The sequence below is a fragment of the Aulonocara sp. 'chitande type north' Nkhata Bay genome, linkage group LG17 (genome assembly GCF_057382095.1).
Source record: "Aulonocara sp. 'chitande type north' Nkhata Bay isolate Kocher_YH1m ecotype deep benthic linkage group LG17, A_spYH_male_GT1.1, whole genome shotgun sequence".
NCBI lineage: Eukaryota > Metazoa > Chordata > Actinopteri > Cichliformes > Cichlidae > Aulonocara > Aulonocara sp. 'chitande type north' Nkhata Bay.
This window is the reverse complement of record NC_141360.1, coordinates 9145994-9162053: the sequence shown is the minus strand read 5'-3', so window position 1 is coordinate 9162053 and position 16060 is coordinate 9145994. Positions and strand designations below refer to the sequence as shown.

Sequence of the window (16060 nt, the reverse complement as noted above, 5' to 3'; positions counted from 1 at the left end):
ATAATGAGCCACTGGATATATAGTTCAGTATGAGGATTTGTTTTAATGAGGGGGGATTTGAGGCAGAAGCATCAAGAGTCCTCTAGCATCTTGCTGTAAGGAATCAATTTTTTATGAAATAAAAACCGAGAAAAGTAGGGGGGGGGTCAATCAGCCTGTTTCTCAGTCAGATGAAGCAGACGATCAGTCAGTGGGATAAATCTTTTTGATTTATTGGTCTACAGCTCCCCGATAGCTGACTGCGACCTTTGGCCTGTAGCTCCAAGTTTAGACTCTGACGCAACGCTCTTTCTCTCCGTCTGATCAGAATGTGCGTGTTCGGCGGAGAGAGAGTGCGTTATTGAAGGTGACATTCATCCCAGCTGCACCCACTCTTTCCTTTCAGGTCACTTGCACACAGCTCAAGTCAGATATTCCTTTCGTCTAGAATGCACTCAATTTTGCATTTCTTTTTTTTTTTCAACTGAGCTAAAAATTACATGAAAAATACAGAGGTGCAGGATATTTTACTGTTTGTATCAAAAAAAAATTGTAAAACTTGACAGACATGAGTTAGTAGATTAAGAAAGACATGGAAAAACATTTATAAACATGAAAACCATCCAACCTTTTTAACAGTTCTGCTTTTTTGTGCCAGTTAAAAGGTTCTTCTTCCTGATCCTGAGATCAAACTCTTTAATATTGAAAGCTTGAATTGTTCTAAGTGACAAATATGATAAGTCATGATAAATATACAGAAGAGAGCAACATTCAATGACATTTCAGCTGGAAGATGTTCATTATAATGTTACGCTTGGTCTTTAATCAGCCAGTGGCACAGCCTACTGAAATGCACAAAGATTGATTGTGCCTTCTCTTTCTTTGACATCTCTTGCCATGATTAGAGAAAGCATCGCTTTTTTAATCCAAAAGTCAAATAGATACCCACAGATTTGTTCTTTGACCACCTTCTCTGGTGCTTTTTCTGCTTAACTGAAGTAACCTAAAAGAAAATGCTTGTCTTCCTAAAGCCTCATTTAGTGTTGCCATTAGAGCTGCTTTTCCTGTCTTTGCTTTCCATGTGATTGATCTTCCAAGAGCTCCAATGTGACTTATGTGGACCCAGCGACCCAGCGTTTTAATCAATATTTCAAAGACTGTGATTCTTGTGAAGAAAGGACATCAAAAAGTGGAGCTGGTTTCCGGCTGAAACCGCTTCTGGGCTCTAAAGACGGAACCCAGGAATCGGGCGGGCAAGGACAAGAATGACACGAGGACAGAAGGACGCTCACAGAGGTGACAGGCTGGTGGATGTGTGAGTGTGACCCTGTGCCACACACACGTCTAATTGTGATTTCAGATGTGATAACCTCACACAGTAGACAGCTGAGATAAGGTCCTCGAATGATTGTGCCACATTGATGAACACTGGATAATCAGTCACCTCTGTCTGCCCTGTGTGTGTGTGTGCGCGCGTGTGTTGTGTTGTACCTGACGTAAAGTGTGCGCTTCTGTGTGGAGCGGAGAGACGTGGAGCTGGAGCTGACACTGCTGGTCATCATCTGTTCCCTCAGGTCATGGATCTTTGCCTCGAAACGACTGTACTCTACACACAAAGAGACACACAGTAACGTTGTTAGACCTATTGGGCTTGAGATAACAAACCTTACCTTTTTATTTAAACAAAATATGGTTTATGTTTTTCATCAAAGAAAAGAACAGAGCGAGAACAAACTGGAAAAACACATTTTTACAAATGGCGGCAGCAAGTAGTTGAGTTGTGACGACAACTACAGAAAGTAGGGTTTGTTTTTTTTCCCCTGCATTCAAGATCAGAAAGGATTCCCTCTGTGCTGAGTTACTCCACTCAGCTGCAAACACACTGCTCTCCCAGACAAGCACACGCACAGTCTGAGTTATCAACGGATTCTCTACAGCCATAATCTAACAGTCTGTTTGATGTGAATGTTAATTCCTGTTACATCAGACCCGATCCATGTTAATATCGTCATCAACACATACATTTACAGTCGTGCGTGCACAGTGTGCTTTAAACTCTACGTAGATGCAAAATGACTCAGACCTAAATAGATAAACGTGCCATACAGTGCAACTGAAAACAACTGAATCCTTTTAAAGGGCCACATATACAAAGAAATAAGTGCACTTGCAAACTTACAGTTGGATTCATGACACATGCGCAATACTGTTCTTACCACTTAGTGGATGTTAAGGAAGCAAAATAATTGAAATCAAATCGTGGAAAATGCATTTTTCACGCTTCTTTTTTAATCCAGACAACGCCACAGCCCCTGATTTTTCCACGTAAGGAAATATGCTTGCCTAGAGATGTTTTACAAGAGAGACTGAAGAAAGCGAAGCAACAGCATCTGAGGTGGAAGCCAGACCTTTCTGAAAAGATGCTGGGATGAAAAACTAAGATGCATGTTATATTCCATAAGAGAGACAGAGACTGAACTGGTAAAAAAGACTTCTAATAAACTTAATGTTAAAGAAGAAAGAAAGAAAAGAGTCTCTTGTCCAGGTAAAGGACAAAGACCACCGGATCTGTCAGGCCAAGATTAATAACTTGCCACGATTATATTCAGAATTGAGATAGGATGCTGCTATCTGAGTGTGAAAGTGATGACATACATCACTATCACACATTACACATACATAGCAGCGAGCGATCGAACGACCATCCGACTATTAGATCACCTGCTCTACCGCCTAAGCTTAGAGTACCAACGGAAACATTAAAAGAGAGAGAGATACGGCTCTCAATTTGGAGCAAAGTCAGCAAACTTTTTATGCAGTTTTTATCATTTTGTAACAGGCAAGCTCATGTGGCCCCAGTGACCACTGAAATTAAAGATAACACTCTGAAATAACTGTTAAAAGATGTGTCGGGAGAACTTCAGATGGCTGGCAAGTGGCGAGACATTGTTTTTAATTTGCCATATCATACTCAGCCTTTCCAAATGTTTCTAGGTAGCACACTAACTAAATTGAAATTCTCAATCTTAATAATGCACACTAAACCCAGACTGGTTAATTGTTTCTCAAACTGGGAAAATAGCCCTAGGCCCGCATGAACCACTCTGGGATGTGGGCAGCACTTCACACTCATTCTGTCCTTCTTTTTCCTCGCATAAAAAGATCTAAACACATTCTTCAGCTTATCATTCATGTAAAGTTTGACCACAAAAAATGTTTAAAGTGAGTTTCTTTGGGAGATGAACTGGAATGATACCATAAGCTCATGTGACTCAGACCAGTGCTGACACAGAGAGCAGTGGGACATATTAGGGCTAGACGTAGGTGGAAAATGGGTGAGTCTGCACTGAGGAGCTCCATTATACATGCACAACGATTTCACATAGTGACGTTCCGGCCGCTCAGCAGTGGTGTGACACAGCATCACTGGTGCAGCGTTTTCATGGAGTTATTAACTTTTTATTTACTCCTTGGCTGAAATGTTACAGATCTGCAAGAGGCACACAATACTGGAGCCCAAAGTAAAATGACATTGACGTATTGGATGGGAAAACGGCTGAGTTGTTTGCACTCACATCCTCGCCATTCAGCACCACAGTTGCAAATGCAATTACACAGCATGCAGTTTTTCTTAGTAAACCTGTGCGGACCCGTAAATACATTGCTGAATTTCCAAACAGCATTTTTAGTTTAATTGCTGGGAACAATTGTATACTCATCTCCCTTGAATGGCATGAAGTAAATTGCGCGAGGCCGACCGATCGGCCAATCAATGCAAAGTGCACTGATTTGCTCAAACACTCAGCACAGCTGCCTCATGCTTTAGTGTCCTTCTGCTAGATGCAGCAAAAACACTTTACCGTCTCACCCGATATTTCAGTGGCCATTAAAATGTCATTCAGCCTCTTTATTTATAAGCTAAAGTATTTTGCGGTATACACAAAGTGGAAACACAAGTATTTCAGCTGATGTGCAATGATGGCTTCGACAATATCTGGACACACTTCCTCTAGCAATAAAGTACATAGTTTTAACCTTTAGCAAGCTGCCGCAAACGGCAGTATTTTGATCCGGAGTGGCTGAACAAGCAGCAGAAATGTGTAATAAATCCTTCCTGACTGTCTTCTACTCTGCTTAGCACCACACAGCTTCCCAGAAAATATCTCAACTAATACACGGATGACAACGCCGCAGGCAATAAGCCTGAAAAAGCCCCTCTGAAGGATGTCCCTGTGAGTGAGTGTGCGTATGTGTGTATCTGAACCATTGCTGTGGACTACAGAATCTAATTAACCCTGAGTAATTCAATCATTCTCTAGGTACACACGGTCATGAACACACACACACACACACACACACACACACACACACACACACACACACACACACACACACACACACACACACACACACGCTGATCCGAAACCTGCAGTGTCTCCTGCTTCTTCTTTCCCAGATATGAGCTGATATCCCCACAAAGCTCTCATTAGACTGACACACTGACACGAACAACTAAACAGCGCTGAAAGAGCTGGAAGCCACGTGAAACGAGCAACATGATCTGCAATTAGCTTTTGATTTTTCCACAGATAAAAAAGCAAGAAAAAAGAAAATAGAGCCGTAATATATTGTTTCTGATTAGGACATTTCCCTACGAGGATGACTGAATTGCAGCATTTGATGTCTCCATTAAATGACAGGTTTGAATAATCTAAAAAAGAAAATAGCAATCTGCCTCCATCTTTCCATAAAAAGATGAAACTCAAGAGCCTTTTGCTGAAATACATGTGTTAATTTATTCCTTTAATCTTACATATTTTTCATTGGCAACCCCAGTCTGGCTTTTTCAGATTTAGACCGAAATCAGCAGTAATCCCTCACGAATTGGTGGATTAACATATGTATTTTTCTCAGTTTCAGCTTGACGGACCAGACGAAAAACTTTCACATCCTCGGCAACTGACTGTAAACACAAAGTGAATCTATACAACACAGGATCAAGAGCAAGAGAGAGAGAAAAGTCAGGGAAGGAGGCAGGAAAAGAAGAACAGAAAGGAGAGAAAAGGCAAAGGGGGAGAAGAAGCAGAAAAGATGTAATGCAGCAGAATAAAAATCTGTTCGTAAAACAAAGAATGAAAGCAGTTTATGAATCAATATAAACAAAGACAGAGCTACTGTAAAGCTACAGAGATACGCTTTTCCTCTTCTTTCTGATCTATGCAACAAAGACTGTGCTGCAGCTAAGATATCGGTTCTATTAACTCCTGATCTTGAATGCAAAGACAAAGCCTGTGCTGCCAAGGATGCAGCTCTGATCTTCTTTTGTTTTCAGACCCAAGCTAATGCTGATGCAGTTAAAGTGGGAGCTGAAATCCTGATCATTCTTTAAAGTCCAGTTTAGTGAAAGAGCAAAAGCAGCACAGCACAGAAAAAAACAGAAGTGCTGAAAGTGGGAGAAGTTATCGGCATCAAAACTTGCTAGCCATCTACACAGAAGCTAACATGTCACTGCTGTATCAGTGGCCACAAGATGGATAACACAGTGTTAGAGTCTCAGACATTTATCCATTAACGCCTCCCAACAATGTTACCCAGAAACAGCTGTTAGGTTGTTACCAGAGGCGAGATGTAAAGAAGTAAATCGCTTCTCCCACTCTTGCTGTACTCACAGGCTGCTGGCAGACACCGTCCGCGATGTGATACCGTCACAGGGGCTCTCAGATCAGTGTCTAAGCCAGGGAGAGCGAGGTTTGAAGCTTAGAGTCCTGAGACGTGAATGAGAGGAAAAGGATAGAGAGAAAGAGAGGGAGCCCGTTCCACGTTGGATGCAGCACAGGAGAGAGCAGGAGAGGAAAGATGCGAATGTGTGTCTACGTAGGTATGTAGCAACGTGTGGTGGAGTGGGGAAAAAATATGTGTGCGTAAAATCGGTCCAGTGCGGCTCAGCTGCCAGAGAAACAACAGATGCTAACTCTTTCTCTCTCTCTCTGTCTCTACTACACTCCACTCTTGCTCCATCTCCCGTTCGCTGGTGCGTTCATTTTGCTCCTCCCCCTCTTTGACAGCAGCTAGCACACCCACCCACACACACACACACTGTTTCCTCAGGTCACTCATGCAGAAAGCTGAGTCAATGCCAGGCTCTCCTGCCCTACTTTGGCCCAGGGAATCAGTCTACAAGCCACACACACACATGGTAAAGCTTGACCAAGCATTCTGAATATTGATTTTTGGGAAGCTTAACTAAGAGGTCAATTCATAGCTCTTAAATGGATTTTCTTTTCATTTTGTATAGCAGTCACATAAAAAATGAGACACTATCATTTGTCTTAATAAGTATACGCAATTAAACTCTTTCTGCGCTGCATGATTTGTCTGCGCCTCCATCTGTCTCACTTTCCCCACTTCCACAGTTGGGACTGTTCTTTCTTGCATGTGTTTGGCTTCTAAGAAATCTTAAAGATTATAACAATATTCCCATGTAAAAGTGAACAGGTTGTGCTACAATTTTCTGTAGACAAACAGAAATCATGTGGGTTTCATATCATCGGCATTTAACTGCCAACACAGATCACCGCAGTGTAGCATTAACAGATTAAGAACAAGACAGACACAGGTATATAATATACAGGGATAATGTGGAGCTGGATAAAAGGTAAGTAGAAGGTGAGGAAACTAGGAGGCAGAGGCAGTGGGGGGAAAGATGATGATGGCAGAGACTAATGGCTTGTGTTCCCTTCTCTCCTCTCCTCTCCTCTCTCTAGAGGAGCATTGTTACTCCATTGAGCAGCTGGCAGAGGCCTTTCCCTGCATTGTGCAGCTTCAGTGCTATCCAACACAAAACCGCTAGAGATAGGCATTTCACATCATTAGGATTGTGTGCATTGCACCAATACATTCTCCTTTCAGATCACCCTTTCCTTTAACAGAGGAAAGAGACCGCCCTAATTGTGAATAACTGCCACGAGTGAACCCCTAAGAAAAAGGACAATATCTCTCAAAGGGTTGATCCTCATTCATTAAATGAATATACATACTTTTCCCTTCAGTTTTTATGTCCCACGGGAAGAAGCATGGATCATATATGCAGTTTTTTTCCACTGTTTATGTCATCATTGCTGTAGCGTTTGGATTTTTCTTGTACATTTAAATGTTTCCCGAGGGTTTCTTGTGTCCACTTGCAGCACTATGGAGAAATAATTTAATCAGCAGACCATTGCATACTTGCATCATGCAGACAATACACCTCCTTGTTGCCAGTTCAGCACTGCTCCACATACTGAAAGAAGAGAAGCTTATAGTAACAAAAACAATGAAGAGGACTGCTAGCTCGCAAACATTTATTTAAATAATGTACCATTAAATTATGCCCCCAAAAAAGAAGGAAACACATACTAAACACATAACGAGAAAACTGCACTGAACTGCTTCAATTTGACTCTTTTTCACTAATTTTTAAAATTCTTCAGAAACTGAATTTGTCCAAGGACGTAAATAATTTGCAGGTTCTTGCTGTGCTTGCATGGGTTTCTTCGGGTGCCCACAGTAACTTGGTGAGTCTAAATTGGCTGTGGGTTTGGATGTGAACGTTAGTAGTTGTCTGCCTCTCTTCGTTACCCTGTTATGCACCAACAACCTGCCCAGGATCTACTCCTCCGATAACCCCAGTGTCAGCTGGGAAAGGCTGCAACCTCCCACAACTCCAGTAGTGGACACAGACCTCTTCTTGGTTCATTAGCTGAATTTAAAAAAAAAAAACCCACACACATACAAAATAAAACCCCAATCCAAATTCTTCACGTTATAAGCCTGCTTTATACGTCTACAATAAGCCCTGGCTCCAAAAATAGCAGTGCTGCAAGAGGCTCATCTATAATTAAAACAATAGCTCAGCAATCTACATTGGTATTGATTAAGTGATCAGATTGCAGGAGAGGCATAGAAGAATAACGTAACTAAAGCAATTTAAAACAAAAATGTCTTGATGTACTGATTTAAGTTTAAATGTCAAAAGCTGGAAGTGAAAAAATGTGTCTCAAAGTGACGAAGAGACACACTCCAAATCCTAAATCAGTCGCCTTCCTGTTACAAGTGACAACTCAAATCCCCCAAATCACACATCGTGGGTTGAGAGTCAGACCATTACCACAGACTTCAGTAACACTGGGGAAGACAGGAGGAGGTGACAGGTGGAGAGGAAGGAAAGCGAAAAAAGGAAGAGGAAAGAAAGGAAGCAAAAGAGGAAAGAGGGGGCTAATATACAGAGTTAGAAAAAAAAAGTAAAGTAACGTCCTTTACTTTGGGTGTTCAGCAGAAGAAAATCCAGCAGCACTGTATTTGAAAGCCCCCGTGATGGAGCTACTGTTAATCTTCTATGTAACAAGTTGTGCACGACACACACAAACGCACGCAAAGTGCAATAAGCACACTAACAGAAGTGAGGATAATCCTCTGTACATCACCTCAGTATTACTGCTGACAGACACTAGCTGTGTGGGTCACGTGTGAGTGTTTATGTGTGTGACTGTGTGTCTCTGACAGTCGTGTGTAATCCCAGTGACTAACACTGCTGTCAACCTGCAGGCATTTGTATTCCCACATCAGGAAACTTAATGGCACAGAGAAGATCGAGCTTGAAGGTCAGCACAGCGACTCAACATTGTTTTAACCAAACATCGTGTTTTTTTCCAATCAACAGTTGTACTGGATACTTAAAAACAGAAATGAAGCCGTGAAACTTCAGCTCAAATTCCCAGTTTATTGTTTCGCTATGTATTAAAGCTTTGTTGTTTTGAGCATGAGCCAATGGTCTTTTCAGCTTATTACATATTACTGTTCGCTAATAACAGCCAACTTTGGAAAAGAAATGGTATGTAACTGAAAATTCATTGTGAAACCTTTGCACATTTTAATGCCTCGGTAATGGTTAATGATCAGTTGTTTCCAAGTGATTACACCTCATCTTTTCACATTTGGCGACTGATTGCAACTAGTTGTTGCTCAGAAGTTGAATGTGCCACAAGTTTGGATCTCAAAGTGGCTGCACAAGGTGCTTGGTGACAGGCAATCTGACTCCAAACAATCATGGTTCGAATCTTTTAGCACTAAGCAACTGACTCAAAAATGTTGTTGAGTTTAAAGATTACATTCAAGGAGTCACAGTGGAATTAGGTCTTGAAAATACAAAGGAAAATGTCTAACAGTGGTTACACTGTGTTTTCTATACACCGAGAGCTGAATATAGGTAACAGAAAGCCTTTTGTGGCTGGAGAGGAACATGAAAAAACAATACTGAACTTCAGGACAACTACAAATGACCATTATGTGAATGCAGTCCCGATCAAAAGTTTAAGACCACTTGAAAATGGCAAAAAGTTATATTTTGCACGGTTGGATCTTAATAAGGTTCCATGTCAAGCTTCAACATGCAGCAAGAAGAAACGGGAGTGAGAAAAAAACCTTATTTTGAGCATGCAATTTATTGAAAACAACGCTTGAACTGAAATAGGCTCTTTTACAGCTGATCGAAAGTTTAAGACCACACCTCCAAAAAAACAGTTAACCCCTAAAAAACGGAAATCAAAGTTCCAAACAGGAACTCAGTAATGATTAGCTCCACCGTTACTGTTCATCACTTCAAAAACTCGTTGCAGCATGCTTGATGCAAGTGTTTCCATGAGGTGAGTGGGAACATCTCTCTAAAAGCTTAAGACGGCCACATGAAGGACATCTACTGCCTGGAACTGTTGTCCATTTTTGTAAACTTCTCTTGCCATCCATTCGCAAAGGTTCTCAGTTGGATTTAGATCAGGGGAACACGCACAATGGTCCAAAAGAGTGATGTTATTTTCCTGGAAGAAGTCCCCTGTCCTGCAGGCATTGCATACATTAGCATTGTCCTGTTGAAAAACCCAGCTGTTACCACACAGACCAGGGCCCTCAGTCATGAGGGATGCTCTCTGCAACATCTGGACATAGCCAGCAGCCATTTGATGCCCCTGCACCTCCTGAAGCTCCATTGTTCCACTGAAGGAAAAAGTACCCCTGACCATTATGGCGCACCCTCCACTGTGGCATGTAGAAAACATCTCCAGCGGGATCTTCTTGTCATGCCAGTAAACATCAGGACCATCAAGGCTACATTTTCTCTCATCAGAGAATAAAACTTTCTTCCACCATTTAATGCCCCATGTTTGGTGCTCTCTTGCAAAGTCCAAACGGTCGGTTCTGTGGTGTTCAAGTAGACGAGGCCTTTGAAGACATTTTTGGTTTTTGAAGCCCTTCAGTCTCAGATGCCGTCTGATGGTTATGGGGCTGCAGTCAGGACCAGTAACGCCTTAATTTGGGTCGAGGATCGTCCAGTGTCTTAACAGACACCCAATTGGATCCTCTGGCTCAGTGTTGGTGAAGTTTTTTGTCTCTTACACTTGACGTTTTTCTTCCATAACCCTCAGGATCACTTAAGAAATTCCAAATGACTGTCTTACTGCGTCCCACCTCAGCAGCGATGGCAAGAACATCATAACAGTGTGACTACCTGACAGAAAATGACAATGAATCTACATTTTTGCACACATTTGGCCTTTTAAAGGCACGTGGTCTTAAATTCCGATCAGCTGTAAAACAGCCTGTTTCAGTTTAAGTATTGTTTTAAATAAATTACATGCTCAAAAAATGTTTTGTCCTACTCCCATTTATTCTTGTTGCATGTTGAAGCTCTACTTGGAACCTTGTTAAGATCCAATCATTCAAAATACGATTTTTTGCCATTTTTGATTGGGACTGTCCTACAAATGCAAAATTGTAAAGGAAATAATAGATTTATACATAGTTGTTAAACATTGTTGTTAAACTTTGTTGTAAAACATTGTTAAGTTTGATGAAATTTCTATATTCAAAAATATAAAACAAATGTAAAAATGTTTACAACTGATAAATTATAGGCTTTGTGTACTCATCGACAGGAACATTGGATACAAAGTCATTAGGATGACTTCACTTTAGTAAAGGGGTGATAAATGGTTGCATGGAGATTGCAGAAGTGAAAATAATTCCTCTGTAGCCTGATAGCTGCTACTTATATCACCTGTCCACAGTCAAGTTGCCATATGGGTAATGTAGGCTTTCAGATCATTACAAAGTGATCTTATATATAAATTAAAAATAATAGGAACAAACAATCTCATAGATAGGAGAGTGTACAATTCATCCCACTGTGTAACTGTGAGTACGCAGTGAGTGTGTGCAACATAATCTTGTTTCTCTTTTTCTCAAAAGATGATAGAAGATTTTTACAATGACTTACAACATTTTGAGAACAGAATCAATTTTCTCCACTCATACCTTGTTACCGGTGCCATTAATTACAAACACTGAGTGCATAATAACACACACAACTGTAAATCTTATGCTCCTATTATCTCCTGCAAATGCCACACAAAGCACGTCAAGTTTACTCTGAAATGAGATCTTACAAAATCATTATTGCAGTCATCATCGTTATGAAGTTACTGCAGACATCGGCTGGTTCTACAGTCTCACCTGGCAGTGAGTGTACATATGAAATGACTTCAAACACCCTAAAACAACATGACAGATGCCAACAATATTAATGCAGCAGGAAGACTTCAGACAAACACGCTCCATCTGCTGTACTTCAAATAAACACAGATCCATATCTGGTGCATCAGCTTGAACCAAATCTCTCTCTCTCTCTCTCTCACACACACACACACACACACACACACACACACACACACACACACACACAGAACAGTTCAGTTTGGGGTATCGCTGTGCTGCGTTTGGCTACAGTGCCCAACATATTTAATATAAATAACAGAAGGAGACCTGCACACAGACACTCTCTTCCTCTCCTGGTGGAGGTCGTTATGAGTTCTTCTCCCATTGGCAGGAAGAGTGTTTGTGAAACAGACGAAGCACTGCTGGCCATCGCCACAGGAATGGGACTAACATGGACCTCAGATGGACACACACACACACACTGCTGACCAAAGCCCAGCATGGACAGAAGGTTTGATATAAAATTTCAGTCGAGAGTCACTAATGAGGTGTATAGGAGAGTCACGACACAGAGACACAATGGTGTTCTTCTACTGATTGTTTTAGATTAAGATACAGAGCAGCATGTAAGCCTGGTTAACTGATGATAATGTTATCTAATGAGAGACCAAATGCCAAGGCAGAGCTGGTCGAATATAAGCCAACATACTTTTGAACCATACTGATCACTGGTTAGTTGTGTATCAGCAGGGTATTAGCAAACATGTCAAAGATGACTGGAAATTAGCCTGATCGGTTTATAGTTACAGTTGCTCCAGTTTTCTCACCGTTATTTTAGCCTCTTCCTCTCTTAGATTTAGATCCCTCAGTACCTTCAGTACCTTCAGTACCTTCGTGTTCTGGCTACCTCCTTTTTATGGATCTTAGTTACTCTTTTAATCACAATTTACAGTTAGTTAAAGTAAAATGAAATGTCCTTCTAGGAAATCAAAGAAAGACTCACTGCAATGTTTGTAGATTTTTAAACCACAAAACCAAATGTTGAATGTTTGAAAGCTAACACTTGGGTAAAGTTAGTTGTTGTAGAAGTAGTGGGAACACACTAATCATATACTACAGATCAATAGGAGGTAAATGGAAGCAGGCAGACTACTCCTTTAAAACCTTATGAGCTCTTTGGGCACTATCCATGGTGCTGATCCCACTTAATACCCCATACAAGACGTGAACAACCAAGAGGATATGCTCCGATGTTCCCACTAGTTAGTTCCAGTGAGAAATAAATGAAGTGTCAGAAACAAACACAGCATTATCAGCACCACTACACATTCACTTCCACTAGTATATTAATGCCAGAGCATTGAAAACATACTACCTTTGAGTTTATTTTTAGATATCTTCAATAAATACTATGTGATATCCACATAATAACTTCACAGACTGACTGCTTGCTAGAAGTTGTGTTAATAAAGTGGTTAAACTTCAAACCAGAACTAAAGTTTGTAGGACCTGATTTGGATTTTACAACAGCTGGCCATCTTCCCAGTCATCAGTGGCAAACGGCATGGTTATCTGATCAGATTATGTGATTTATATGAGTTACTGCAAAGAGCTTATATTGAAAATCTAAGAGGCATTTTGATTTGACAGGAAAATCTGTCACTGACTAATAAGACTACCTCCAAGAACAGGTTGTACATATTTGCTTGTTAAGGAATCAACAAAGCAATCTTCTTCTTTTTTGCCCGCCATGCCACAGCTTTAACTAATCTACAGTGTGTGAGCTATGAGACGGATCTGCATTTTTCAACTTTGGTTACAAACAAGCTTGTGCCGTCTGAGCCTTTCTTTGTCCGGTAACAAGTCTGTGCACCTTAAACGAAACTTCATTTAGGACCTTCAATTAACCTCTTGAAATTAGAATTCATAATCCATTTATCATGCTTGTACGACCTTTGAGAATTCATAATCCATACATCACAGTTTTCAGAATGATGTATGGATTATATCCTTGCACGGCCTTCATAAGCTTCCAAGATATTTGCATACTGCAGCTGCTGCAGAACTTCATTACCTTCCGACAGTGCCTTCCCAGTCTTAATGTGTGGTTGCCCTGTTAGACTATGTTTAGACTAATATCAGCTTGGCCAGCAAACTGTTTGATGGAATATCTGGGCTATAAAGTCATTTAAATCCTAATTACTATGCAACATTTCAAGGTGATATTCTGGCTCTAACTCATATTTTCAAATTTTGCCCAAATCTCTATTGTGCTTGCTGACATTTGTCTGTTGTCTTGTTAATGGATTCAGTCCCTTTTCATATCACATAAAAAAAAGACATACACTGTACTCCCAACAGTTTATATGTTGACTAATGACTACATTTGCCCACTCAGAAGTGTGACCTCCCTCTCATGTGCTCCCTGAACTCTAGCACAATGCCTGGTACTGACCTGATGATATCAAATCTTAATACTACTGAATCAACTTATATATTTTGCAATCACTTTTTCCTTTGCAGGCTTCTATAGAGTTGTTGCATATACAGTGTTGTGAATAGATATTTGCCCTCTTCCCTATTTTTTAGTTTTTTGCAAATTTGTCACACTTACATGTTTTAGATCATCAAACATAATGCTAACTTAATACTATACAAAGATAACCAACGTAATTAAAAAAAATTTTATTAAGGGGGAAAATGCTATCAAAACCTGCCTGCTCCTCTGAGAAAAAGTAATTGGCCCTTCTTGTTAAATCATGAATTAATTGTGATTAACCACTTTTTTTTGGAAAGCTGAAAAACATGTTGATGATTTTCTTCTGTTCTCAAACCGCTCTTCTCTTAGAAGCTCTGGGTGGAGTCTGGGTGGAGTCCCCCCCCCATTGTTTTTCTTACCATGCTACCTCTTCTAACCTGTCTTCCCAATGTGATGTTTGTGCAATGTATGTATGGTTGGAAGGGGGCCAATTTCACTGCAGGTAACATGTACGTGTATCATTGCAGCGACATATAAAGGCTTAATCATCATCAAAAAAAGTCTGGACTAAAACCAGATTGAGATGCTTTAGTATGACCTTAAACATGCTTGAAAAAACCCTCCAATGTCACTGAGTTAAAACAAATCTGCAATGAGTGTGAGGCAAAATTCCTCACAAGTGCACATTGATACGAAAGACTCGCTGCCAGTGATCACAAATGCTTGATTGCAGTACTTTCTACCAAGGGTGGCACAAACACAGGTTTAGGGGAGAATTATCTTTTCACACAGGGCCAGGTAGGAAGGATTTCTGTTTGACTCTATCAAATATATTAAATCATTTATCAATAGGCTACAACTTGTTCATGTGGAAAACATACATACTCACAGCAGACTCTGTAAAGGTCTTCTAATCCGGTGTGTAATACACTGCTCATGCCCTTAATAACACATTTATGAACAAGCTCTCTGACTGATGCCAAAATCAAACGCGCACACCCTCCCCAGCAGACAGATTACTGATTCTCCTGATATTGTTTCGGCTCTGTGAAATAGTGTCTGCTATCCTCAGGTCTCCCGGTACGGCAGCATCCCATTAGCCTATCAGCATTTATAACCTGGTTTCCAAGGTTACGGCCCTCTAAGTCACTTCCAGTAAAAACAATATTCAGGATGATGCTTTTTTGGAAAACTCAGCCAGAGTCTGTATTAATTGTAACTTTATGAGGACAAATGTGTGTTAGACACAGGCATAATGGATATTCTGAGTGCTTCTCCCTTTAGGATGAACCATCAAAACTGTCGTAAGCGTTCAGATTTGAATAAGAAGTAAGGTTAGATTTAAATGTAGGATTTGTTTAGAGTAAAGGGCAGGGCTGGGCATCTTATTATATGTTTTAGTGTTATAATATATATCCACCAATTATTTTTCTTCAGATTGCAGATACTTGGTGAGGGTGTCACAATGTAGTGTCCTGAGCAAAGCATTATAAAATATAAAGAATGGCTGTAGACTTCGAAGGTAAAAAATAATTTCATAGAAGTCTATGGGAAAATGATTCTCGGCACCTCTGCTCTGTGACTTTCCTGATGAGTGTACGGGCTCAGTCCCTAATTTCAAAATTGTGGTCATTATTACTGACTTATGTGAAATGCCCAATATCTCAAACTAATATAAAGAGGAGAAATCATTTTGATGCCTAACCAGAACCGACTCTATGAGAACACACAGCACAGCTACTTACACAGACATTAAATGATACATGTGCTATTAGGATTAAAGGATAAAGAAGGGAATATATCAGCGAGGGCCTTCACAAGTGTAGATGCTCCACAGTTAGTGAATTTCCAGTACAGTCTTTTGAATATTTGCATAATATGGAAATCGCTTATTGATATTATGCAAATATTCAAAAGACTGTACTACTTTTTTTATTGTTTATTAGGAAGAATACAAAGCACGCTGTTACATGCTGAGAAGACGTCACTTTCCATCTACAAAGGCAGTGAAGGTTGGTTTCTCTGTCTTCTTTATACATTCTGCCCACACATACTGAATTCAGATTTTTGGGTTTTCCC

The 16060-nt window shown here is 40.4% G+C and overlaps 1 protein-coding gene across 6 annotated transcripts in view; it reads right to left on the bottom strand.

Annotated features, from left to right (window-relative positions):
- The window catches only part of LOC147309625 (discs large homolog 1-like protein), a 112781-nt gene that overhangs the window by 19499 nt on the left and 77222 nt on the right, over window positions 1-16060 (bottom strand). For all 6 annotated transcript variants that reach the window (XM_086269546.1, XM_086269547.1, XM_086269548.1 and 3 more), the window contains one exon: window positions 1471-1585. In XM_086269546.1, the coding sequence (XP_086125672.1) occupies window positions 1471-1585 (115 nt within the window). The remainder of the gene's footprint in view (window positions 1-1470; window positions 1586-16060) is intronic.